General features: G+C 52.9%; 1 protein-coding gene across 10 annotated transcripts in view; it reads left to right on the top strand.

Moving 5' to 3' along the window:
• The window catches only part of ZBTB46 (zinc finger and BTB domain containing 46), a 69,756-nt gene that overhangs the window by 33,772 nt on the left and 8,133 nt on the right, over positions 1–27,851 (top strand). For 7 of the 10 annotated variants that reach the window (XM_044748814.2, XM_044748811.2, XM_044748813.2 and 4 more), the window contains exon 3: positions 10,337–10,621. In XM_044748814.2, the coding sequence (XP_044604749.1) occupies positions 10,337–10,621 (285 nt within the window). Of the gene's footprint in view, positions 1–10,336; positions 10,622–15,530; positions 15,807–16,639; positions 16,681–16,771; positions 27,014–27,851 lie in introns of those variants that run through there. The other 3 variants (XR_006514401.2, XM_044748816.2, XM_044748815.2) reach the window with 3 other exon arrangements.

Here is a 27,851-nt window from a genome sequence, read left to right as displayed (position 1 = left end):
CTGTGTGGATGTCTCCTCTCCTCTCAGGGAAAGGCCTGGGAGAGGCAGTGCGGGCGCTGGATGTGCGTCTCCGTGTAGGGACCTGCAGCCTTGGTGCTGTGTGATTGCTCGCCGCGCCAGCACGTGGCACCTTCGTTTGCACCACGTCGTCACTGACAGCTGATGCTCGTTTTGAAGCTTCTCACCATTCTGGAGGGTGTGCAGTGCCATCTCTTATGGTTTTTAATTTGTGTTTCTTTGGTGGCCATTAGCTTCTTTCCGCGGGTTTAGTAGCTGTGTGCTGTCTTGCTCTGTGAGGGGCCTTGCAGGCTGTTTATGTCGTTAGATGGAAACGCCAACCTCGCTGGTGCGCGGGGTGCGTGCTGGGGCTCCGGTTGGTGATGGCCAGCGCGGCCTTGCCGTCAGCTCTCCTCCTTGGGGGGCATGTCTTCAAGTCTCTGCCCACTTCTCCTTGTGAGCTGAGAGTTCTCTGGACATCCCGGTTCCACGTCCTCATCAGGTGCGTGTTTTGCAAACATTTCCTCAGGCTTTGGCTCGCTTTTCCATCTAACAGTGTCTTTTGAGGAGAATACATTTTAAATTTTGTTGAAGTCCAATTTGCGAACTTTTTTCTTTTATGGTTCATGCTTTTTGGGTCTTAACTAAAAAATCTTTGCCTACAGTCGCAAAGATTGCTCCTGTTTTTTCCTGGAAGTTTTATAGATTTAGGTGTAACAGTACGTCTGTGTTTCAGGTTGGTTTTTGCGTGTGGCCTGGGGTCAGGCTTCAGGCTCACATTTTGCATATGGACGTCCAGTTATTCCATTTGCCAAAATATGTGTCTTTTATATTTTTTAATTAAAGAGGATTTCTTATATGATGTTAAACTTATCAATAGTTATAGAAAATGAGGAAACTTGGTTTTAACTTGGATAGAGAAGCACGACACGTAGGAAATGGAGAGTACTTTTTAAACACAAATTAAGAGGGTGAATTTTAGACAAATCGCTTCTATTTCTGTGAACTTCACATTTTTTGAACTTTGTTTTCACCGTTTGTGAGATCTGGTGAAAGTGGACGTACAACCGCTTTTCAGGATCGGGATCCAGGTCTGGTTTGAGCTGTAGCCGCCACGGGGTGGAGTCTGTGGTGACTGCTGCTCAGCCTTGCTGGTTTTCCACTTTCCACTGGTCCAGAAGTTCCGGAAGTTTCTGTTGTGTTGTTGCGTGCACATCGGTGAACATGGGGTGCCTGTTCCTGGACGAGAGACGTCAGGCAGGGCTGTGACATCTGTAGAAACGCTCTCAAGGGTGTTTTTAAGAATTAGTGGAGATTTGGGGGAATCTGAGGCACTGCATGCTTGCTTTCAACCAGGCCGAGTCGTGAGCCCGGCTCCCCTTCCCTCTTGGCCCTTCTCCCCCAGGCCCCGAGCTCTCGGCCCTCACAGCGCCAGTGCATTCTTTGCTGTTTCATCCTCTGTCTATACCCCACTTTGCAGCTAACACTGCGTGATCTATTTAATTGTTTAAAAATTCTACTTAATTTTATTAAAATCTCTTTTCTGTTTTTCAGCTAACAATTGTGAGCGAAAATTTCAAAATGTGCAAACATGTCACTTACAGGAAGAGGGAAAAAGCCGTGTTTTCCACTCCAGAATCAATGTTTGCATTTAACATGCAGCCCTCTACAATTAGATGTTGATATTTCACATCTGGTTTGCTTCCTTTATTAAAAAGAGGTCAGCACCAGGAGGTCACCCTGAGCGCCTTTTCTGTCACCCCGTGCAGTGGGCGTGTGGTGGTTTCTTGTGTTGCACACGTGCGTGCAATGCCTGCAGAGCAGCAGCTCACAACTTTGTCCCTGTGTCGGGAGCAGGTCTCCCCGTTGCACACCCAGCAGTGCCGGTGTCTCATGTCTGTCCAGAGGGCAGGTAGCACTCTTTCACGCCCACTTGCAGCATCACCAGGTGCCCTGCAGGGGACCCGTGTGCCTTCCCACGCCACTGCGTGCCCCGAGGGAGTCCCAGGAGGAAACCAGGGAACGTAGGTGTCTTTCCCCAGAGAGCTTCCGTCGTCCCCGTCCCCACGCAAGCAGACAAATGTGTCTATCACAAGAACATAGAGTGGGGATGCAGCCCCCAGCAGTGGACGGTGGACTAGTGGGTGCCCTGGGTGGGGGCCTGGCAGGGGGCACTGGGTGTCTGGTGGGGCTGAGCCAGGGTGGAGCCTGGGGTGCAGCCTTGGGAATGACAGCAGGGGGTGTCCTGGGGCGTGAGGTCCTGGATGAGGGGCATCCAAGACCTTGGGGCCGTCAGGGGCATTGGGAGGCAGCTTCCACGTTCTTGGGTTCCCCAAACTGGTCACAAATGATTGTCCCCTTTCTATCAAGCTACAAATGTGGTTTATATACTTGGAAATTCCAAGTGGCACTACTGGCATGTTTTCTCCCACAAAATGAACAAAAATACTGACCCTGAACTCAACTTTTGGCTATAGGTGAAAGGCTCCTGAAAGCCCTGATGTGGGAGTGACCTCGGCTGGGCCTCCTATGCGCCGCCCAGAGCAGCCTGGGTGGGGAGGAGCCGGGGCTGTTGTCTGTGATATTGTTTGCAGACAAATGGTGTGACTTTCTTTTCTTCCTTCCTCCCTTCCTTTTTTCTTTCATTCATTCATTCCAAAAATATTTACTGAAGCAGCCCAAATGTCCATCCTGACAAAGGAATATTATTCAGCTTTAGAAAGGAAGGAAATCCTGACACCGCCTACAGCACGGACGAACCCTGAGGACGTTATGCTCAGTGAAACAAGCCAGGCACAAAAGGAGAAGCACTGTGTGAACGCACTCACGTGAGGCACCTTGAGGAGTCAAATTCAGAGACACAAAGTAGGATGGTGGAGCCAGGGCTGGGGGAGGGGGTGGGAGTTGGCGTTTATTGGGGACAGAGTTTCCATTTGGGGAGATGAGAAAGTTCTGGAGACGGATGGTGGGGATGGCGCACAACAACGTGAATGTACTTAATGGCACTGAAACGTACACTTAAAATGGTTAAGATGGTAAATTGTGTTATGTGTATTTCCACAATAAAAAAAATTGAAAAACATATTTCCTGAGAGTATTACCTTGATCCGGGGGCTGGGGACTGCAGTGACCCACCCTGCCCTGCAAAATCAAACAAATCTCTGCCCCCCATTCTAGGGGAGAGACAAGTATCAGACAGTGGATGGTGGCGTGCTGGGAGGCGAGGGGTGCCACGCTGCTCCTGAGAAGGGGATGTGTGTACACACATGTGGTGGTTCCAGATGGAGGGAACATCCTAAGTTCCTAGCTTATGAATGGGTTTTGGAGCCCAGCCCATTTTCCAGACGCAAGACTGGGCATTTGGGTGCTCATGAGTGCTTCGTAAACAGCGCAGCCCTAGTCCTACAAATACTCGGGAGGGGTCCCGTCTGGTACTCTGGCCTCACAGATGAGGGGTTTATTCCAGAACCTTCCTGTCCAGACACAGCCTCGCCCAGGGGTTGGGGCGTCCTCGCCAGCACTCAGATCACACAGGGTAGTTTGTGTGTGAGAAGCGGCCGTGGCTCGTGGGCGGCAGGGCTGCTCGAACGGCCTTTCCTGAAGTTCTTGGTGGAATTCATGGGGGCTCAGAGGAGTTAGAGTGTCTGTCACCGTCTGAGTTTGCCCAGACAGCTCTTCGGAGGCAAAGTGTCGGGTGATGCGGGAGGGTCCGGAGAGTTGCATCGGCTGTTGGCGTGGATCAACGCGGGCAGCTTCTTGAGGGATTTCGTGCGCCGTCCTCAGCTCTCGAAGTGGGTCACCGCTGGCCCTGGAGTCCTGGGTGTCAGGAAATGTCATCCTTGCGTTGGAACAGATTTCGGGCGGTGTGGGGACAATTCTTGTCCACATTTATGGCTGAGTGACACCGTGGAGGCAGTTCCTGGAGCTACAGGCCTGAGCCGCCATCCAGCGCTGTGTCATCAGCATCCTGCCGCCCGCCTGGCAGTGGAATACCGCCCACTGGGACCCGCCTGGCAGTAGGCACTTCAGCAAGAAACGCATTCTGAATTTACTTTAACCCCTAAATGTGAAGTTGCTGCAGCGCAGCCGTGGCTGCTCCTAATCGAGAGAGCTGCTGTGTTGCTCACAGTGCCCCTTGAGTGTTTTGAATGGTTTTAGCTTTTTCATAAGAATAATCTAATAAGAGCGAATTTTGTGGTTTTTCCTAACATCAAACTCTTTAATCTATCTACACATGGACTAGTTGTGGTATAAAGCTTGCTTTCGACTTCCCATGCTGTTTGTGGAATCTCATGTTTGACACCGTCGTCTTAGATCCCTCTTTCCGAACTCCAGCTGAGGTCTGGAAGGACCGGGAGGCGATGGGCGTCTTGTTCACGCTCCTGGCACCTCTCGTTGAGGCCCATGCCAGCTGTCTGCATGGTGTCCCTCGGTGCTTCCGCCGGAGCCTGGACCCCGGCCTCCGCTGTTCCATGGGGGTTAGAACCTGGGAGGGTCCGGGGTCGGCCTCAGACTCCCACCTGGGCACTTTCCCTCTGCTTCCTCATTTGAAGAATGCTAAGTTCCGGAAAGACCAGCCCTGCCGCCTCTTCCGAAAGTCACTGCTGGCGTGGACGCAGGACGAGCCGAGGCCAGCCGGGCTCTGCCTTCGTCATGTGGATTTTCTCGGGGTGTCGGATGTGGTGCGGCTGTTCGTTCTCCTTTACAGCTCCAGTCTTGAGAGTGGGCCAGTTACTTGGAAGCTTTATTTGAACGGTATTATCCTTACGTTAGGAGGCGTCCCAGTGCTGTTTCCAGAAACTTGGGACATAGGTTGGGACCTCGGTGCCGTGGAAGACTTGGGGCTTCGGAAAGGCGCCCCTGGCTCCTGCTGTCTTGTCCGGGGGGCCGCAGGCTTGGGGTGTCTCCGTGTGTTGGTCAGAAGCTCTGCTGTGACCCCGGTCCCTCCACGTCCCCTGGTTTGCTCAAGCGCAGGTCCCTTGTTACAGGTGCGGGTTCACCCAGGACGATTTGACGGTTTGACAGTGCTTTTGGTTTTGATTTCCTGTAACAAATGGTAGCTTTTCTGAGTCGTGAATATTCATTTGGGAATTTTTCAATTAAAGGGATTTTAAAAAACTCCTTTGCTGTCATCTGTGTGCGGTGGACCCTTGATCAGCAGTGATTAGCATTTTTAGGGTGGTTGGCGGTCGTGTTTTGGATCCCTCCTCGTGAGTGGAGTTGTGACCCGCACCATCCTCATTCCCCTGAGGAAAGAAACCACTTCACCTTTTCCCGGTGATTCCCAACCAGTGGATCCCAGATGTTCCTTGAAACCAGGTTCCAGCTTCTCACACGTGGAGGATCTTTCAGCTAATCCTGATTTCTTTTACACCTTTTGAACTTCAATTGTTAATATAATTTAATTAAAAGTTTGGTTTTAAAATCTGGTGTTTTCTAGTTTTAAATCTGCTACGGACCTAATGTTTGTGGATGTTGCAGCCCTGACCCCCGGTGTGGCTGTGTTGGAGACCGGGCCTGTAGGAAAGCGATTAGGGGTCAGTGGGGTCCTGGGGGTGTGGCCCTGATCCCATAGCATCAGTGTCCTTGTAACAGACACTGGAGAGCTCGCCCTCTGTCGACACACACCCGCCAAGGCACAGCCACGTCAGGACACAGCAGGCAGGCGGTTGTCTGCAAGCCAAGTTCTCACCAGCACCAGAACCAGCGAACCTCAGTCCTGGACTTCGCAGCCCCGGAGCTGCCAGGGCAGTGTGTGAGCCACGCAGTCCGCGGTGCTCTGTTATGGCCCCAGCTGACTGAAACAAAGCCTTAACTTAAACGTTGATTTAATCCCTACATTTAGTTGCTAGAAATGCAAAATTAATACTGATATACCATCGAGGAATTGGCAGAAAGATATTAGAAAGCTTATAGTTTGAAAAAATAGAAAATATCCTTCAGAGGCCTCCAAAAGCAGTCAGCACTGTGGGGACGATCCCCCGAAAGTGTTCCCAGGGTCACAGGTCCTTGGCAGGGGTCACACGTTCCTCAAGTTGGACTCTGTCTGCATGATGCACCAAGGGTTCACTGTCCTGTGGAGGGGGGTGGCCTTTGGGTCTGGACATGGGTGGCCTCTCAGCCTACCCCCCTGGGGACCAGTGCCCTCGAGACCCCGATGCTGAGCTGCTCTGCCTGAGCTGGGCCCTCCCTGCGCCTGGACTGCCCAGTCCTCACCACGCTTGGCCTGTGTGGAGTGTTCAGAGGGTTTGTGTGAATGGGCACACGTTTCTGTTTCAGGGGGTGGTTGCAGACATGGTCGTGGCCGAGTGTCCCCAGGTGCCTTGGCCTCTGGCTCCCAGCACTGCCTGCCTTGACTCTGTGGCCCTGATCCTGAATCCTATCCAGGGACCACAGCTGATAATTCATTCTCTGGCAATTACTGAACTGTTTTGTGAAAGCTGTCAGAAGCAGTTTTGGTGAATGTGGGGGACTGGCCATTGGCCGGGCTGGTCTCGGCCTCTGCCCAGTGTTCCCCAGCTCCGTGTAATTTCCTCCAAAATGGGATGCGTTGTGAAGCCACTTCAGCCTCAGTTACTTTCTGAGTGTTTGCCAGCCCTCTGCTGACTGCAGGCAGGGAGGAGCGGCCCTGCACACATGGAAGTCGCTCCTGCTCTCTGTGGGCCGGCACATAGGGGCACAACCAGAGCTCGGTCCATGCTGGCTGAGCCGCTTCGGGACAGGAGGGACAGCCTCGGCGTCTCTGTCCCCAGGCGTCTCTGCGTCTCGCAGGGAAGGTTCCAGCCCTTTCCGGGGTGCCTGGCTCTCTCCTCTCATGGTTTGTGTTTCAGGTTTTCCTGGAGGTGACCTGGCCCCTGGGGCCCCCCACCCTCGCTGTCCACAGCTTGCCTCCTGGGCCGGGTCGCGCATTGTGTGGCCGTGTCCCCTCCCGCCCCTTCCATTCACCTTCAGACTCAGAAACACTCTCCCTCTGCCCCATTCTTCATTCTCGCCTTCCCTGCAGCTCAAGGGGCGTCAAAACGCCGAACACATTTGTCATCTGCATGGCCGTCTCGGGCTCAGGCCTCCTGACCAGGTGATGCCCAGCTGCTGTCCCCATTTCTTACTGAGATGTGCCCCCTGGCTGCTGGCCGTGGCGCCTTGCCCTCATAGATGCAGGTAGACTAACGGGACAGGGTCTCCTCCAGGCTGTGGGGGACCAGCACCTGTGACCCCATCCTTCTGCACCTGGGCCGGTCCCCCTTGCAGCCCAGGGCTTTGCAGAAGCACCAGGATCTGCTCTGTGGGCTGCGGGGGTGCTGCTAGTTCACGGGCCGACGTTGGCTCAGTGCTTTTCACAGTGAAAGAGTGTCTCAGTTGGCCGTTGCAAGATGTTCCATCTTTCAGGTTAATGTGGTTTTCTTTTCTTCTTACGTGTCGATGACAGGAAATCATTTCTAGGATTTAGTTCACGTAAGGAACGGAGTGGGAAGTGCTGGCGTTAGGGAACTCCCTCTAGGTGGCAGGTCTGTTACCCGCGCCCCCGAGTGGCTCTGAGTGTTTAGAACTGTGGGGACTAAGACTTTGAGGGGCTATGGATTTTCGTCAGCGATCTGAGATCCAGCTTGGAGCCGTGTGGTCCCACGTCCCAAGTCTGAGGGATCCTCACTCATGCCCATCCCCGACGAGGCTGTCTCCCGCCGTCGGTGTCCCCAGAGAAGTGAGGAGCCACCATTGACTCGTCCTCTTAAACACCGCGAGGCCAAGGCCATGCGGAGCTTTTGTCCTGGGTCGTGACTTCTGTTGGGTTCACAGGCGTCTGCTGAGGGCTGGCTCATTCGCGCTCTCTCCTCACGGCTGGCGTCTGAGCCTTCCTGGCAAATGCTGGATTGTTCAAACAGTTCTTGTCTTTCAGACTCTCCCCCCCAACTTTTATTATGAAAAATTTCACGACGTGCGTGGAGGAGAAGAAATCGATACTGCGTCTCTGTCACTCAGTTTCAGAGAGGTCGGCACAGACGTTCCCGTCGCTGTCACTGGACGTTTCAGCTTCTAAAAGGGAGGCACTCGTTGGACACGCAGCACACCCCGGGAAGTTAGCAGTTCCTCAGCAGTGACCAGCTGGGCGCTCCCTGTCCCCTGTCTCTGGGCGGGTGTTTGCACGTGGCACTGCACTCGGCACCTCTTTAGCCTCTGACTGTCGAAGCCCCAAACCCCTGTGTTCCCAGCCGTGTTTGGCTGAAGAAGCTGTAGAATTTCCCACATTTGCGTTTGGCGGTAGCATCGCTGTGTTGCCGTGTGACATGTGCTTCTGCCCCGGACTTCTCCGGACACTGGCAGACACAGCAGCGTGAGCAGACTTGGGCACGATTTTCCAGAATTTTCTGTGACAGCAGAGGATGGCCGGCCGTCTCCACTTTCTGTGATGTTGAGGTTGATGCCCGAGCTGCATTTGGGTGTCATGTGACTTCTGCAGCCTGGTGCTGCCCCTTGCTTCCCCGGAGTTCTGAGGAGGGTGCCTGTCCTTTCCGGGACCCAGCTCCACCCCTCGCTGCCATCGCCTCGCTTCCTCCGGGACCAGTGGCCTGCCTCCTTTCTTGCCTCCCTGGGGCCTGCCCAGCTTCCTTCCCACGGCTGGTGCCACCCTCCGCCTTCCTGGGCGTTCCCTTCTCCGCCCTCCTCTCCAAGGACAGTGACGGAGTGGAAAGGACGTGCCGGGCACCCTCCGTCCCTGTCAGGAGAGGCCAGGCTTTGCCCTTTGTGCGCGTAGCCAGTGCCTGGCCGCACGTCCCTCCTCACCCTCCCGCCTCTGTCTCGTGGAGGCTCTGCCTGTTTCTATTTAGACTTCTCGAGTTTCCGCGTGTTCCAAGGGGCCCTTGTAGGGCAGCAGCCCTCTCCTGGGGCTGCCCGGCCAGCACGGTCTGGGGCACTTTCGTCCCGTGCGTCTCCCCAGCAGAGGGGAGCTCCTGGGTCATGCCTTGACTTCGTGCTGGTCTGAGCTCGGCGCTCGTCGAGTCTGTTGAATTGATGACTCGAGACTGTCACGTCTCCTTCTCTTAGTAACAGCTTTATTGAGACATCATCCACATATCCTACAATTCACCCATTTAAAGTGTGCAGTTCAGTGGCTTTTACTGTATTCACAGAGTGGCGCGCCCGTCACCACAGTCGCCTTTAGAGCATCTTTATTATCCCTAGCGGTCACATCTCCCCCAAGCCCCTGGGAACCCCAATCTACCTCGGTCTCTGCATTTGCCTCTTCTTGATAGTTTGTGTAAGTGGAATCCTACCATGCGTGTCCTTTTGTGTCGGCTTCTCTCACCGAGCATAATGTTCTTGAGGTCTGTCCATGTTGTAGCATGTGCCAGCACTCTGTGCCTTTTATGGCTGTGTAATATTCTAGCATGTGGATGGACCACGTCTTATCATTCATCAATAGATGGGCCTTTGGTTGGTCCACGTTTTGGCTGTTATGAGCAATGTTGCTGTGAGCGCGAAGGTACAACAGCTGCAGGTTCTCTGTGGCACGTGCTCACGGCTCCTGGGTGCACTCCTGCGGTGGAGTTGCTGGGCCGTATGGTAACTCTGTACTTAACCTTCGAGGAACCAGCAGACTCTTCCGTAGCGGCTGCACTGTTTTGCATCCTTACCAGCAGCGTACGAGGGTTCCATTTCTTCACACCCTTGTCAATGTTTATTATCTGACTTTTCAATCCCAGCCGTCTTAGTGGGTGTGAGATGGAGCCTCATTGTGGTTCTGAGCTGCATTTTTCTGATGACAAATGATGGCGAGCGTTGCTCACGGCTGTTTGTGTGTCTTGTGTATTCTGGGTGGGAGCTCCTCTCAGGTAGATGATTTGCAAATATTTTCTCCCATTCCGTGTGTCGTCTTCTCACTTTCTTGATCGTGTGCTCTGAGGCATCGGAGTTTCTAAGTTTGATGAAGTCAGTTTATCTGTTTTGTGGCTGTGCTTTTGGTGTCCTGTCTGAGAACCCTTTGCCAGGTCTGAGATCATGGTGATTTTCCAGGAGCTTGTGGTTTGGCTCATCTGTCCATGAGGGTGTCGTCTCTTCTTTGAGACACGAAAACACTGCAGATGCACAGCGGCCTCTGACCCTCGGCCCAGAACTGAGCCTGCATCAGGTCTTCGGCCCCTTGTCCTGGGGGGCTGGCCCCCATTGTTTTGAGTTGAGCCCCCAACCCAAGGTGTGGGCTGTGACTTTGCCACCGTCCTGGGGCCTTGGCAGGACAGGCTTGGGTGTCAGGAAGCTCGTTACGCTGGCTTCTCCTGAGTGTGCCTGTTTCCTGCTTGGAGTCTCGAAATGACCTGCGTGTTCTCTGTGTGTTTCCTCCCCCCAGACGCGGACTTGACCAGCACGGAAGCCAGCGGCTCCGACAGCCGCGGGGACAGGGCGGAGCTCTATGCCCACGTGGACGAGGGCCTCCTGGGAGGAGAAACCAGCTACCTGGGCCCACCCCTAACCCCGGAGAAGGACGACGCGCTGCACCAGGCCACCGCGGTGGCCAACCTGCGGGCGGCTCTCATGAGTAAGAACAGCCTGCTGTCGCTCAAGGCGGACGTGCTGGGGGACGACAGCTCCCTGCTGCTGGAGTACCTGCCCAAGGGCGCGCACTCCCTGGCCCGTAAGTGCAGGCGCCGCCTGTTCTATTTGCTCTGTTCCGTCGAGAGGGGCCGTCAGACCGCGATGAGTCGGGGTGAGGGTGGGGCGTCTGTCCTTACAGCCAGCTGTGGCTCAGGTCCCCTCCCAACCTCCCCTGAGGTCCGTCCCGGGGGTCGCACAGGAGCCGGGTGGACTGCGCTGGCCTTGCTGCACAGAGAAGGCGGGTTGTCAGGGCAACGGGAAGGGGAGCCACCGTTTCCCACTTGAAATGGGGCATCCGACCTCAGCCTGAGCACCTGGGCATGCACACGGAGCCGGCGAGTCAGGACGGAGGGCCTCGCGCGGCGGGCTCCCCCTGCTGGTCCCCGCTCTGACCGCGGTGCATTTGCGGGCGAGCAGGGTGCCCGTCCTCGCTGTTTCCACCAGCTGATGATGGTCATACATGAATTTTTACAAGGAGGTTATAAGGTAAATGTCTCCAGCTGACTTCCAGTTGCCCGGAAGCGGATGGCAGACTAACCAAGGAGCAGCTAGGGTATGGCCGAGCGGTTGCCATCGGGCTCAGCCGAGACTTCCTTCTCCCAAGACACGAGGGCTTTTAGCTTTCATCTCCACCTGCCTGTGCCTGCCAGGTGTCAGCCTGGGATGGGCCGCTCTCCTCGGTGCAGGTCCTCAAGATCTGTGTTGGGGATGCTCGGGGAGCATGGCGGCTGTCTGGGTCCTGCAGGAGGAGGCGCTGACCGGCCATCCTGGGGAAATGCTGAGTTTGGTTGGTGCTCATTGTGGGTGTGAGAGAACGAGGTGTTGCCCCGTTTCTCTCCGTGGCGTGGGGGGCGCCCCGTCCCAGGCCCCCGGGGGCGAGTGTGTGTGGCTGCAGTGGTTTTCTAGGGCCAGTGGATGAAGCAGAGGCTATCTGCCGCCACTGTGGATGTTGGGGATTTCGGAAGTGTATCTTTAATTTTTCTCCAATTTAAAAAACAATATTTTTACAACTTTGTTTTCATGAGCGCTAAAATATCCTCAGTTTTTGTGTTGGAGTGATGAAAATTACTTGTGGCTAATAAAGACTAAAATGGAAAGTGACGTTACGTTCTCTCTATTTTCGTGTACTTGATTCAGAGCCGTTGCCAGGGCCTGAGGTGGGCGGTGGAGTCAGACCCGGGACTGAGCATCCCACGGCGCTGACTAGCTGCGTAGTCTTGGGCATGCTTTTAGAAACGTGTTTAGGCTTCGTTTTCTGCATCTGAAAAATGGGGGTAGCATCGCTTACACAGGTGTGAATTTGAAGCCGAGTAGCGTTTGTAAAAGCATCAAACACGTGAGCAAAGTGCAGATGATCAGCGCTCAGAACATCAGTCCCTTCTGCCGCGGACCCAGCACTCCTGCTTGTCGGTGGAAATTGTTGGGCTTGTGATGATCCCGGGACGTCCTGGAGGTGGTTCCAGGGCATTTGGGGCGTGTGGAATTTGCGTAGATGAGGCCAGCAACGGGCCTCCACTGAGGGGACGACTGGACAGGATTTGTGGCTGTCGGGGAAGGAGCGGCTGGGATGTGACTGGGAATCTGTGGCCGTGTGGGGAGGTTGGCGGAGTGTTCTCCCTTCGGGGTCTGGACGCCTGCTTCATCTTCCAGATGCTCCTAATTCAGGCGTGGACTCCGTGTGTGATCAGTTCCAGGGGGCGGGCCCAGTTCCCCTCTGCGCCCCCACACGTGGCTGGTCTGTGTTTGTCATCGAGAACGACTTTGGAATGAGAGGGCTGATTTGTGGGCGTTTTTCCTACTGTCTCCATGTCTGGCAGCCTTGCCCCCACTATGGGCATGTCCAGGAGGCCTTTGGTGCGTCTCTGCTGGGAACCACCCCAGGAATGGGACCAGGGGGCCTGGGTAGCCCCCAAACACTGATTCCACCCACATTCGGTCCAGCAGTAGGACCCGTGGGCTGTGGGCCTGGCTCTTGGGCCTCTGGAACCCCAAGCAGCTTGCGGAGCAGGGAGAGACGGACGTACTCCCATCGTGGCTGCCCTGGGTGGTTTCTCCGCCTCCGGCCTTGGCTCCTCTGTCTCAGTCCCACCCCAGCAGAGGCCCAGATGCTCCTGCAGCGAGTCCTGCACCTGAGTGAGGTCATGGGGCGGGTGGTGACCCTGTAGGATGCGGCCGTGCTGGGTGGATTTTTGTCTTCAGATTTTTTCTTCCAGTGTGGGTCACTGTCCACTGTGTCTTTCATGAGTCTGGACGTTGGAGCGGGCAGCCACGCCTGCTCCTGCGTTGTCATTGCCGTCACACAGCTCCCGTCGCAGCTGAGTTGAGAGCCGGGAAGGGAGCCCTGTCCCATCTGTTTGCAGTGCGTGTGCCGACTGCCAGGTGAGGTCGGCTCTTGGGGTCTGGTGCTCCGTTATTGCTATTGTGTTTTAACCTCCTTGCTTTTAGTATTCTAAATTCCCCACCTTTCTTGTAAGAGTCTGCCCTTTAGTTTTCCATAAGTCGGGGTGAGAAGTTGGCGGAACCCTTACCGGTCGGGCTGTGAGCTGAACTGAGACATCGTGTGGGCTCCCGGCGTTTAGCCAGCAGAGGCCAGAGAACTGGGTGGGGAATGGGTTGTCTTAAAGTATTATTTCCTGACATCATAAGTAAAATCTGCCTGTTTCTGGGCATATGCTAAAATGAGAGTTGGAAATATCCAGAAAAAACCTTTATTTCCCAAAGTTTTGTGTCAGCACTCATCATAGTGGGCATCGCACCCTGGTGGGTGGGCGGGGGGTGTGCAGGCGGCCGGAGGCTGTGAGCCGCTTGTCCCGTGATTGAGATGTGATTGTGGTGGCTTCTCCAAGCGCCCGGAGAGCATGAAGAGTAGCTGAGCGACTCACGAGTTTGCACACCAGATCAGGAGGGGGTACCGAGCCTCGGGGCCTGACAGTGTCTGCCTGGCTGCCCTGCGGCGCTGAGTCGCAGGCGCGTGTGAGGAAGTGCCGGGCCCACGGAGCTCTCGGTGGCTTGTCTCTGAGCCATGGGTTCACACATGCCGTCGCGGGGAGTGGGTTTCTGCTCAGGGAAGATGCTGCGAGCGTGATGGCTCCTCCTCTTGCCCCCCACGGACAGGCAGCTGTGATGAGCAAGCCTGGTCTCAGGCTCCGCACGGCCTTCCCGCTGCATCCCGTGGGGACCCTCCTCCTGTGGGCTCCACTGCGGGCTCAGCTGGGGGTGCCCCGAGCCCCAGGTGCCCGAGTGGTGGCTGTCGTCTCCACTGGACCGCCAGGCTGGGGAGCGCGGGCGTGTGGGTGTGAGGAAGCTGATCACATGTCTGAAGAGAGAAGAAACGGCCTCACGGCAGAGCAGAGGCAACGCACGCACCCTGCCTCCCTTCGCCGGACGCCCCAGCCTCCCAGAGCGCTGGAGACTCCTCGGCCCCAGTGAGCGTGGCTGCACGTCCTCCCAGAGGGGCCCAGGGAGGGAGACGCGTGCTGTGTCGCAGGGCGTCCCTCGTTCCTGGTCGGTGTGAGGGCCGGCGAGTGTGGGGGCCGCTGTGGGGGGCAGGGGGCTTTGCCTTGTTTCTGGCTCCGACCTCCAGCTGCTCAGGCTGGTTGTTAATGGTGAGCTTTTCTAGGGCCAAGCCTTTTGTTATTGCGATACTTGGGGTGCCCGTTGGGCCCACACCCCAGCAGACGTGGCTCGTGGTTGGAGAATCGAGGAGAAGACAATACTTTAGGGACGTGATGTTTGACAGTGTCAGCTCCGCGGTGCAGGGCGCGCTGGGGGTCCCCGAGCCCCTGACTCTGCCTCATCTGCTCAGGGTGGGCCGCTCATGGCAAGTTCGCAGAAGAAAGTGGTAGTAGTTGCAGATGTTAGAATTAAGAGAACCATTAAATATGTGAGCACTGGTCAGGCAGTAGCAACAGCCCGTATGGAGAGATCCTTTCTGGATGGCTCTGGAAGCTTCTAGAACAACAGAGTCCTTATTTCATGGGTCTAATGACAGTGACTTGGCTACTAAATCCACAGGCGGTTTTATCACTAGGTCATCACCCTTTGACTGCTTTTTCCGTTAGAGAACTTTTGTCCTTTTTATTTTGAGTCCTTCAACTTGATTCTTTTACTCTGTGAGTTGTCCGCAGTGGGCCAGCATCCTACCTGTTAATGGTCATTGTTTGCTGAATACAACCTGTTCAAAATATCGTTTGTGGCTCAAAACATGGCCCTGTTTTACCAGTTGTGTTGTGGGTGTGCATTGATCTGGGTGGGCCCTTGAAAAACGCCCTGAGGACACAGGAAGCCGTGATTTCAGGGAACAAATGAGGACGCAGCAGCCCTGTGGGTGCAGGAGGGTGAGTGCCACTGGCCGTCACTCCAGCCGCACCACAACCCGAACCACAAGAGCATCGTCCTACTTGTCAGCTGGCGGCCCTCGACACTGTTGTTGACAGAGTGGAGGGTTCTCCCCAGCCGTCGTGGTCGTGGTGGTGCTGTCCTGCCTCACGGGAGGGACGTGCGAAGTCCCCTCAGGCTCTTCACGGGAGGGCGGACTCGTGAGAGCCTGGGGCGAGGTGGGTGGGGTGCTCCACGCTGGGCCTTCCTGTCCTGCTGGCTGCCCAGATGTCCGGGGCGTGGGGGACGCGAGTGGAGATGGCTAGGGCTGCTTTTGTTTTGATTGCACTGTAAAGACTATTTCCTTATGGGTTTAAAAATGAATCAAGGACCTTTCCCTGCTTCTGGACTGATGCTGGAACTTCAGACAGTTTCCCATGAAAGGGTGTTTGGTGGAGACACTGCCACACTTTCAGGTAAAAAGCCAAGTTGACATACCTTGCAGTGCTTTCCAGAATCATTGCTCCCATCCACGTCCTGACTGGCCGGCCCTGCTTAGCTTCTGAGATCACACGAGCTGGGCGTGCTCAGGGTGGTGTGGCCGTGACCGAAGATGGTTCTGCTCGCTGCAGGGACGTGTGCTCTGCCTTTGTGCGACATATCCAACTGTCTGCGCAGAACCTCTGTGCTATCGTGCTTCCGGGAGAGGCCCCACCCAGGCAGTCGCGGGCGGAGACCCCTGGCGTTTGGGGTTGGCGAGCTGATAAAGTGCCCACACACCCACCTCCAGCGAGACCCGGCCTCCACTGGCAGCTCTGTTCACCGTGGAACATCCAGGACGGCGCTTCCGGAGCCTCTGAAAGCCGCCAGCTGGCGTCCGTCCACGTGGTGAGACCGGTTTCCTGTGTTCCCAGGGCCTGGCTCCAGCCCGAGTCACTCGTGGGGGGACGCCGATAGCAGAGGGAAGCGGCTCCCTCTGGCCCCTCTACCCTCCTCCACTAGAGCCGGTGGCCCGCTCTGGTGACTCGCCAGCCCGAGCCCAGGGAGACCCCACCCCCCGGCCCAGGTAAGACCAGAGAGCGGCCGACATCCCGGGCAGCCAACCAGCCGCCGGTCCCACACACCAGTCCCATTGGACCCAGTGCCCTACAGCTCAAGCTCAGGGCGGGAATGAGCCTCTGTAGTGTCAGCTGCTCTCCACGCCCTGTTCCCAGCCAGGAAACAGAGCCTGCGTCATGGGGACGAAGTGTCAGCGTGTGCAGTAATAATTGCTTCTCTCCCTTAGCAATGTGTTACATGAAATTAAATTGGTTTTTATATCTAAATTAAAATGTTTTTGAGGAGTTGTTTTCCCTCACGTAAAGACGTTCAACTCATATAGCAGTGGGTTAAAGACACCAGTTTCTCGAGATCAGTGGTGCTGACCCGGCTTAAGCCGGTCCTGCCGATGGCGGTTCTGACCATTGCCATTCAGGGGCCCAGAGAAACCGGGGCCGGCTCCCTCCCTGCTCCTGAAGCCACGGGGTGTTTATGTGAGGACAGGTCTGTTAGGCTCGTTTGTCTCCCCGAAGAAAAATAAATCTTTCAGAAGAGCTTGACCACATATTCTGGATTTTGACATCAGTACAGTTCCCAGGTGGTCTGTCCTGGCAGGATGGTTTGGGGGTGTTGGTGTTCTGTTAATGTGGGTTTTCTTTTGAATGTCTGCTCGCTGAGGATTAATTGTAGCCTTCCTTTCCAGACACATGACAGTCGTCCTTGTGGTGGCTGGACGGGCACCTGGTGAGTAGGAGGCAGCGGAACGTGTCTGCTCTAAGTCTGCTCGATTTCACCGCGTCCTGATGGCCTGTAACCTGTCTGTCTCTCGTTCTAGATCGACGCCTCTCGAGACCTGGAGACCTGGGCTCAGTGGTGAGGCCTCTTCTGGAGTTGGCCCCAGCTCGTGCCCGGGTGGGTTTCTGTGGGGATTGCTTGCCCATCCAGGATGTCCAGTCCTTCTTCCAGCACGCTGTGCAGCCAGCGCTCCTCCCACAGGCCTGGATGAACTTCCCGAGAGCCCCTGGGGGGCCCAAAGCTGTACCCTGAAGTCAGCTGTGGAGCCACGAGGAGAATGTCCCCGTGGACTCAGACGCCTCCCTGCGCAGAGTGGCTTTGAGGCCGGACAGGCTGGAACAGGTGCCTTTGTCTGCTCAGCACTGGACGCTCACATGTGCCTCTCCTGCGGCCAGGCCTGGCGTTCAGGTCCAGTGGCCACTGGGTGACCGCAAAGCCACGTCGGGGTGGGAGCAGCCTGCAGGGGCTGGGAGCAGGCATTGGTGTGTGCCTTTAAAGCTGTCACTCTCGCATCCTCTGCCAGCGGCCAGGTGAAGGCCCTGTGCCCAGCCTGTGTGCATGTGGGGCAGGTGCACCTCCCGCCTCTAGGCGACAGGGGCTGAGTTCACCGGGATGGTGTAGGACTGCTGACTTACGGGGGCAGAGCAGGAGTGGAGAGGCAGAAAAGCGCGCACCATCCATGGGGAGAGGAACCCAATCACTCTGACCCCATTACTTTCTAGAAAGATCCGAGGACGAAGCCCAGCCCCCACTTCCTTGCTCTGTGCATCACACGGCGTCTCTCTCCAAGTGTGAAGGTGACGGTGTTGACGGAGAATTACCAAAACTGCTTCTTTTCAGAAAGAGCGCCTTGCGTTTGCTTGTCCACCTCCGTTGGATGTACGGGGTCCGCATCTGCCTGCTCACGCGGAGCAGGTGGTTGTGGACGTGGTCGGTGCTGGGGCCTGGCAGACACTCACCTTTTGCCTAGCAGCAGCTGGGCTTCGGAAGGAAGCAGGTGCCCCTGTCGCCAGGTTCTGGGACAATGGGAGCCGCGCCCTCCAGCAGGGCATGGATGGGTCTCTGGAGAGAGGAGCTTCCCCATCAGTCTGATGCCCATCCCCGCCGACTGTGACGGTGGCCGGGGCGTGGTCCACGTGTGGTCCAGCAGCCTCTGCCTGCCCCGCTCCTTGGTCTTATCTTCATTAAATGAGTTCTGAAGACGGAGAAAGGCTGGGTTTTCAGAGAGGCTTAGGACATTGCTGTCAAGGTGCCCCCTGCCCCAGGCGGGCGGCGTCTCCAGGCCGGTTGGTGCGTGTTGCCCGTCTGCGAGGTCAGCTGCCTCGTGGGTTTATGTCAGTGCCCGTTTGTGTTTGAACGTCATTTCTAGAGAAAAGGAAGCTCTCCCTTTTTTTTCTGTTGGTCACAATGGGATCTCTCGGGGATTATAGATCCAAACCTGGACACACTGTGGCAGAAGGAACACAGGCGACTGCCTGACTTCAAGGTTCTTGCGTGTGTAGGTTCTGAGTTAGCCAGGCTGGGGTGCGAGGCTGCGTGGCTGCTTTTCCTTCATTTGGTCCTCGAGGGGCTCTTTCTGGGCTGGATGGAGTGTGGACCAGGCACAGGAGGCCTGCGTTCTGGGGAGTGTCTCTGTGCTGTCATGCTGAAGGGCTGTGGTCCATTTCCTCAAACAGGTAGAGGATGTCAGACAGTTACCGTAGTACCCGAAAGAAATAGGTTTGTTCACGGCAGCGTTATTGACAGTAGTCAAGATGTGGGAATGACCTAAGTGTCTGTGATGGATTATGGATAAAGGAGGTGTGGTGTATACACGACAGAATGTTACTCAGCCAAGAAAAAGGATGACATCCGAACATTTACACCAACATGGATGGACCTCGGGGGCCTGTGCTAAGTGAGATGAGTCAGACAGAGAAGGACAAATTCCAAGTGATCATTTATATGTGGATCTAAAAAGAAAGGAATCCGAGCTCAGACACAGAACAGACTGGTGGTTGCAGAGGCAGGCGTGGGGGTGGGAGAAATGGGTCAATTGTTGGTTTGGTTTTTTTAGTTTAAGTAAATTGAATTTCTTTTGAAAACAAATGAAAAATAAAGAAATGCTCCTAAAAAAGAAATAGGTTTGTGGTAGATGGCAAAATGATAAGGGATGTAAGAAACATTTTTAGGATAGATAGCCACCCAATTTTGTTCTTACATTTAACATCATGTCCCTTAAAACTATATAGTCATCTGACATAGGAAATTTTCAGCAGATTCATTTAGGTATTGTATCTCTTATATTTAATTGAATTTCTCATTGAAATACTGTGTCTCAGGGATTGATTTCAAAGAGTTTTTTAAAAATTTTATTGATATGTAACATTAATCTTTTTTCTTTTTTTTTTTTTTGAGGAAGATTAGCTCTGCGCTAACTACTGACAGTTCTCCTCTTTTTTGCTGAGGAAGCCTGGCCCTGAGCTAACATCCATGCCCATCTTCCTCTACTTTTTTTTTTTGTTTTATATGTGGGATGCCTACCACAGCATGGCGTGCCAAGTGGTGCCATGTCCACACCCGGGATCCGAACCGGCGAACCCCGGGCCGCCGAGAAGCGGAACGTGTGAACTTAACCGCTGCGCCACTGGGCTGGCCCCACATTAATCTTTCTTGAACACAGAGAATTGCAATAATAAAAGGGTGGTTCTTTATTTAGGTCTATTTACTGCCACAAAACTTGCTCCATGTCTAAAAATTCATTTTGGGCTTCTCATCGTATCTACCATTTTCACAAAATGTGAATAGGTGCCCTCACAAACGTGGGTGTCAGTCATGTGCTGTAGGGGTGTGTGTAGAAATGACGCCTGTGCTCACTTGGGGATGTTCACGTACCGATTTAGACTGCATTTAAAATGTATAGTACAGTATTGATCATTGTCAGTTTGCCAGTTGCACATAACTTACGTGCTAAGGAAAAGGCATTGATTTGTTTCAAAGAAAATATTTTGCAGAAAACTTTTTGAACTTCCAGCTTCAACCATGACTAGCTTGTCTTGGGCTTACCCTCCAGGCAAAAACTATTTGAAACAGTGGCAAAAAGCCGCCAAACCCGCATATACACATATCCTGGAGAGCAGCTGGTGCAGGTGGGACATGAAGGACCATGGTCCTTGAGAGAAGAGAAGAACACAAAATGACCTGTACTTTCACCCTGGATTTTCTCTGGCATGTTTCTCAAACATTGGAGTGGGAAACAGAGGCCGAGCAGGGAGCAGCAGTGTTAGGTGCCAGGGAGATGGACGTTGCCCTTCAGGGCAGCCCAGGTAGCTGGGACTTGAGAAGCAAATCCCTAAAAAAGCAAGAAGCCACAGAGAATGAGCTCCCAAGTTGGCTTACAAAACCCTTCACCCTCCAAGCTCATCACAGAGCAACATCCCAAGAACCCAGCTGACCACACCCTGGGAGGCTGCGGTGCGAGGTGGGGAGGTGCAGCCATGGAGCGCTGCGATGGGGCGGCCAAGCCCAGGCGAGGTCGAGGAGACTGGGGACACCCTGGGCCTCCAGTTGAGACCCCGGAAGGGCCACACCCTGAAGTGAGAGTCACTCCCTAGGAATGAAACCAAGACTGATTTGGACAAGCCCCAAGAAAAGCTGGAATGAAGCTCCACAGAGTCAAGGTAGTCCTCCTGAATCTGTCTGCTTGACAGAAGGAAAACAATGATAAAAACAACCTTAATTGTCTTTAGAAATACTGATATTGCATGCAGTGTCTCTGCTGTTTCATTCACATGTGGCATTTAATAGAAAGTGACAGTGTCTGCTAAGTAACAGAGCCAAATGAAGAAAGCCCACCAGGTCAGATATTGTAGTTCTCAGACAGGGACTTGAAGATATTGATGACACATTCAAGGAAATGGTGAATGAAATGGATTAAAAGATGGAGAATTTCAAGAGAACTGGAATCTATAAAAAAAGAGTCAAGTGACCATTCTGGAGCTGAAAATACAATATTTGAAATTAAGAATTCATTAGATAGTGCAATAATGGTCTGGATACAATATAAGATAAGGTTAGTGAACTGGAAGGCAGAGCAATGAAAAATATCCGTGCTGAAGCTCAGAGAAAATAAAACGAATGGGAAAAAAGCAGAGACACATGGAAGATAGTGAAAATGTTTAATTTATGTGTCATTGGAGTTTCAGAGAAGAGAGGAGAAAAAAATGGAACAGAAGTGATATCCAAAGAGACAGCAGGTGAGAATTTTCCAAAACGGTTGAAAGACATCAGTCTATAGATTCAAGAAGCCCAGTGAACCCCAAGAAGAATGAATACCAAATAGCAACAACAGAAAACAACATCTGGGCACATTGTGGTCACACTGTTGAAAACCAAAGACAGAAAGAAAAATCTTAAAAGCAGCTGGAGAAAAAGAACATTCCTTTCAGAGGAATAAGACTGATGGCTGACTTTTCAGCAGAAACTACAGAAGCCAGATGACAACGAACGACATCTCAGAAGAGCTGCAGAAAGAGTTGCCAACTTCGAAGTCTGTACCCAGCAAAAACATTCTTCGTGCATCAAGGCCGTATGAAGACCCTTTCATGCAGACAAACAGGACAGAGAGAATTCCTTGCCAGCTGACAAGAAGTATGAAAAACCAGCCGTCGGGCTGAAGAAGAATTTTCCCAGACAGAAGAGACTGAAGAAGCACCAGGGTGGGTGACCTTGCAAGTCAGGAAAGGATCTGGATGGTTTAAAGCAACACTGGTCATTTCTGTGGGTTTTTAACAGAAAAAGGAGTGTAATGCATGATGCTGCCAGCACAAAGATGGGAGGGGAGGCGAGGTTGTTGCACAGCTCCTGCGTTCTTTGTGAGGTCACGTGAATAGTGACCAAAATAGGACAGCTCACAGGCTCATGAATAGAAAAGTGGAATCAGACTTGATTAGTTTGAAAGAAGGCGAGTGAGGAGGCATACAGGAACAAAACACGTGCAGGACAGACAGAAGACAGGCAGCAGGACGGTGGCCTACACCAGCTGCATCCATCCTCTCTTGTTACACGTGCACGGAGCAACCAATATAAAGAAAACGTTTCCAGCCTGCTCTTTAGAAAAGTTTGCTGTTTGTAGGTGACATACTTTATAGGTAAGAACACAGAGAGGTTTAAGGTAAAAATGACAAACCAGGGAAACACTAAAGAAAGTCGTTAATATTAATGTCACACAGTCGACTTCCAGAAGTGTTGCTCAGGAGGGACACTGCATAATGACGGAAGAGTCAGTTCAGTAGGAAATGTCACAATGCAGAATGTGCATGCTCAGCTTTGAGGTAAATGCAGTAGAAGTGGACAGCACTGAAAGGAGAGGGACAAGCGCACAGTTAGACCTGGGGATGTTTAACACATCTCCTCAGTCATTGATAGACTAGCAGACAGAATATTAGAATGAGGACAGAGAAGATTTGAACACAGTTTTCAAATGTTAAGTTAACCTTGAATTCCTGGAATAAATCCATCTATTCATGAGGTACTATTATTAATTTTTTTTGTGTGTGAGGAAGATTGGTCCTGAGTTAACATTTGTGCCCATCTTCTTCTATTTTGCATGTGGGATGCCGCCACAGCATGGCTTGACAAGCAGTGCTAGGTCGGCATCCGGGATCCAAACCTGTGAATGCTGGGCCACTGAAGCAGAGCACATGAACTTAACCACTACGCCACCAGGCTGGCCGCATATTTGTTTTTTATATCATTGAATTCAACTTGCTATTTGTTTAGGAGTTTTGCCTCTGTGGTCGGAGGGGTTGGCTGATAACACAATTAACCAATTTGAACATTACACCAAACAAGCGCACAGGAAGCGTTTACAGAATAGACCAATCGGGGCTGTAACTCAGGTCGCAACAAATACCAAAGGACTGAAATCATAGTGTGTTCTCTGACCTCAGTGAAATTAAACTTATAAAATCGGTAACAGGAAGATACTAGAATATCCCCAAGTGTTAGGACATCACACAACGTACTGTTAAATGACCCTTGACTGGAAGAGCAGGTCACAGTGGGGATTATATCTTTAACTGAATGACATTGAAAACACAGCATATCAGAACTTGCAGGATATGCATAAGCGGTGTTAAAGGGGAATTTATGGCTCTAGTAGCATTTACTAGAAAAGAAGGAAGACTCTAACTTTGAGGGTCAAGAAGTGAGGGAAAAAACAGCAAGTTAAACCCAAAGAAAGCAAGAGGAGTAAATAAAGAGTAGATGTCAATGACATAGAAAGTAGATGTACAACAGAAAAATGAACAAAGCCGAATGGCAGTGTGTTGAAAAGATTAATGAAACTAATAAACTCTTATCAAAAGTGATCAATAAAAATAGAGGAAAGTGCCAATTTTCAATGAAAGCTGTTAAAAAGAGATCATTCCTGGGGCCGGCCCCCTGGCTGAGTGGTTGGGTTTGCTCACTCTGCTGCGGCAGCCTGGGGTTTCACCGGTTCGGATCCTGGGCACGGACATGGCGCCTTGTCGGGCCATGTTGGGGCGGCATCCCACATGCCACAACTGGAAGGACCCACAACTAAAAATATACAATTATGTGCTGGGGGATTTGAGGAGAGGAAAAAAAAAAAGCTTGGCAACAGTTGTTAGCTCAGGTGCCGATCTTTAAAAAAAAAAAGATCATTCCTAAGATCCTGCAGAGATTAGAACAATAGAAAGAGAATATTATGAATGACTTCATGCCGATACTTGTGACAAGTTGGAGGAAATGGGCAAATTCCTTGAAAACACAATACCCAATATACCAAAACTGAAGCACAAAGGAGGCCCAGCATGGCACGCGGTCGGCCAGGAGGCAGGGGGAGTGAGGGAAGACGGGGCGAGAGCCTGGAAGGGACAGCTGAGGCAGAGTGAGCTGGCTTGGACTGGCTTGTTTGAACAGTCTCGGCCGCTCCGAGGCACAGGGGCCGGCCCTGGCTGTCTGGTCCCAGGGTGGTTAGGGAAGTTAGTGACTCAGAGTGGAGGACTGCATGGTAGAGGGGGTGGGTGCAGGAAAGTTATGTGTTACCTTGGAGTTGGCCTGTCCCGGGCTGGGCCGTCCCCCCAGGGTCAGCAAGGCCCCAGATGTCCACGCCTCAGAATGCAGACAGCAAGAGGCCTGTTCACAGCAGACAGCCCAGGCAATCTGGAAGAGGAAGAGCGTGGAGGACAGGTGTCAGCTGGTAGCAAGACGCACGGAGCTGCAGTGACTGGCGGGGCAGACTGGCTCAGACTGTGGCGCCTGACGTGGGAGGGTGGCCCTGGGGTTCCGCGGCGGATGGTCTTCTCGGTGTGTGGTTCTGCCTGCACTGGAGGTCATCAGGAGGGTAAACATGAATCTTGACTCCAACCTCACGCAAAGCACAAAAATTAATTTAGGATGGACCCTAAACCTAAGTGTAAAGGCATGAGGTTTCCTAGAAGACGACGTGGGAGAAAGGCATCATGATCACGGTGGTGGGCAAACGTTTCTCAAGCAGTTCAGGAAGAGCTCTAATAATAGAAGTTTGGTAAAGTGGGCTTCATTAAAATTATTAATTTCTTCACTAAAAGACACCATTAGGAGAGTGAAAGGCCAGTCACAGACAAGGGAAAATGTTGGCAATAAACATATCTGACAAAGCACTCATACTCAGCATACATAAAACTAGGAAAACCAAGGGAAAAGCCCACTTAGTAAATAATCAAAAGACTTGAACGCACTTCACAGGAGAAGACGTCCAAATGACCCCCGTTTGGGCTCAGTGCTGCCGTCATTGCGAAGTGCAGATTCAAGTCACGTTGTGGCGTTTGCACTCCCACCCCTGACGGAGGTGGACGGGACCCGCCGCAGTGCTGTGTCTCGGGGAGATGCAGAGCAGCTGGAGTGCTCATGCACGGCTGGTGGGAACACAAATTGGTGCAGCCACTGTGGGGCTCTGCTCGGCCCTGTCTGCTGAAACCAAACATACGAATACACCGTGGCCCAGAAACTCCTCTCTTCGGTGTACGTCCAACAGAAACGAGAGCCTTGTCTACCAGAAGACGTGCGTGAGAGCCACGTGGGTACCACTGCCTGCCAGGTCCGGTGCACATCAGCCGTGGGACAGGCACTGGTCCTGCAGTCATGCGGCGGATGCAACAGCAAACGAGAGTGCGCCGCTGCTCCAGCAGCTGTGTGGGGCGCTTGCAGACCATGCCGAGTGAACAGAGCCGAACTGAGTGTGAGATCCCACATGTGCAGAGTCAGCAGATACAGCAAATGATGGTGACCAAGGGCAGAGTGGTCACTGCTCAGGGGATGTTGACCAGGAGGGGCCAGGGGCCTCCCATGTGCTGCGAGTGTGCAGCGTCCTCACTGAGGTGGGGGCAGGTGGGTCCTGCATGGGTGCAGATCCACTCCACCGTACACTGAAGGAGTGTGCACTTCGCGTTAGGTTAAAGCCTTTTGAAGATAATTTGGATGCATCATAGCTTCACTATCTTCTAACAGAATAGGTGACAGCCTAATAAATTGTAGATAGAGAAACAAAGTATGGCACACGTTTGGATCCATTTCTGAAATTCACTTGAAGGAAGAACAAAAACCTGGGATGGTCTCGTGGTGCAAGACTCGCGTGCCCTTCTGGAGAAGCCCCGTCGCACCCCTGCCGCCTGCCAGTCCTCTTTGATTGACTGGTGGTCTCTGGAGTCTTCGATGTGGTCATGAAGTGTTTCTGGACTGTCCGCTTGTATGGTGGATGTTCATGACAGGTCTGGTTCTCCTGCAGTGTGCGGGGGGGCAGACAGGATGGAGGACCCGTGGCCGCAAAGAGCCCGGGTCACGTGTGGTGCCAGGAGACCTCGGGAGGGCTGTGCGCCTCCCGTGGCGGTGGGGCCACTTGTTAGGCCGCACTCCCCAGCAGTGTTCCTGTTGATACGTTTCTGTAAAGTTGTAGCCGAATGTTTCTGAGCTTCATGTTTTCCATAATCCAGTGCCAGCTGCTCAAACCCTGATTCTTGGTTATTCGAGCTCATTGTTTGTCCTGGATACTCGATTCCAGGCCCAAGGGCCCAGTTTCAGGGCAGATGAGTGGAGCACCTCTGTTTCATTTAATGATATTTGTGCCTTTTCATGTATTTCAATTATTCCCTTGCCATGTGGGTTTTCTAGGCTTTATTAGTGCTTATAAGAGTGACACTCTATGATGTGGAGGGTTTTTTTAAGATACGTGGACCGGAAACCACAAGTTCTAGAAGTGTTGGCTTCTTAACAATAATATTTTGTATTCAGTGCTGTCGACTTGACTCCTACGACCTGGTGTCAGCAGGGCGCCCTGCCCGTCTTTCTGCACCATCCTCTCACCATCCTCTCCCCTTCCCACGCTCTATCAGACATGCTCTGCCTCTGTTCATACAGTTTTCGTGGCCAATTTTTTGGAAGTGGCTGGCCGGGTCCGTCTGTCTAGTCTGGAGACTCTGCCGGAAGCCGGAAGCTGTCCACCTGGGTGACCCTGCTAGTGTTTGACATCCGGTGGCAGAGCTTCAGCATCACAGCCACACACAGCCACCACAGTGTGACAACCAACAGACGGGGCTGCGGTTCCCTGACCGGGCCAGGAGCCCGGGCCACAGTGGCGAGAGCGCCGCGTCCTAACCACCAGACCCTCAGGGCTGGCCAGTGTGAAGTTATTTTAATCAAAGTAGCTGATGAAAGTGTCCGTCGGAGATCACAGTACTGTTCACTGAGTGTAGTGGACTGCCGGGTGCCCCCACCCGAAGATAAGTCCATGTCCTCATCCCTGGGACCTGTGACTGTGCCCCTATTTGGAAAAAGGATCTTTGCAGATGAAATCAAGGCTCTCGAGATGAGATCGTCCTGGAATATCAAAGTTGGCCGTAAATCCCATGGCAAGTGTCCTTGTAAGAGACAGAAGAGAAGACGCAGACACAGAGGAGGAGCCTGTGAAGAGGGAGCAGAGGCTGGAGTGATGCCGCCGCAAGGCCAGGAACACCTAGGGCCCCGGGAGCTGTGAGGCAGGAAGGACCCGGTTCTAGGGCCTCCGCAGGGAGCTCGTCCCTTCCCACACCTGAGGACTCCTGCCCCCACAACTGTGAGAGGACAGATTTCTGTTACTTTAAGCCACTAGTTTGTGGTAATTCATTATGGCAGCGACAGGAAGTTAATACATTAAGAAAACACCAAAAGGTATCATCACAGAGTAACTTCAGAAAGTGCGTTTTCAGTGGACCGTCTGCAGTCGCATGTGTCGTGCCCAGCTTAGGCGGGAGGGTCACTAAGGGTGAGTCATTCTCATGTCCGTGCATTCTTAATTGTTTTCCTAGGGAAAAAATACAGCACTTCTGTATGGAGAAAAGTATTTTTTTTAACATGTAGGTCTGAATTGTTAAATACAGAAGACTAGAATATATAATTCAAAATGTTAATTTTCATGTTTATAGCAGAATGGAAACCATGAATAAATACATTCCAAAAAAGTTGTTTATGTAAAATAACCTGAAAGCTCCCTCCTTGTCCTCCACCTCCACCTCAGAGCAGGTGGCCTGATGGCTCTTTTTGTTGGTAATAGAAAATTGGACTCATCGTGTGGAGGAGACCCTGTGGCCGTGTGGTGGAGGGTGACAGCAGGGCAGGTCCAGGCTGACCTGGCGCTGGGATGGGAGGCTGAGTAAAGAAGAGCGTGAGGTTTTCCTCCTCTGGAGCTGCCAGGTGTGATGGGTGCCGCCGGCCGGGCAGACCTCCCCCAGGCCTCTTGGCCGCATGCCACGTGCTTGTGTCTGCGGCTCTGAGTTTCCTGTGCTCTCGGGCCGTTGGGAGGGCTGAGGGAGTGTGGCCGAGGGAGCAGCCAGTGGGAGAGCAGTTCCACATGTCCCGCTTCTCAGAATTTACCTTTAAGAGCTGATAGATGGAGGCAAATATTCGTTGTAGGAACTTCACTGAGGCATCATTCACAAGGGTGGAAACATGGAAACAGTTTAAATATCCAACCACAGGCTCTCCGTTTAATAAATTATGGGATATTCAAACATTTAAGAACATACAAGTTAAAATTACAACATGAAAAGCGGTCACAGTGGTAAGTGGAGGATGTTCTATGTAACTGCGTACGTTATAATTTC

This window comes from Equus asinus, chromosome 15 (assembly GCF_041296235.1).
Source record: "Equus asinus isolate D_3611 breed Donkey chromosome 15, EquAss-T2T_v2, whole genome shotgun sequence".
NCBI lineage: Eukaryota > Metazoa > Chordata > Mammalia > Perissodactyla > Equidae > Equus > Equus asinus.
The sequence above is the reverse complement of the archived record's forward strand: the minus strand, read 5'-3'. Positions and strand labels throughout refer to the sequence as shown.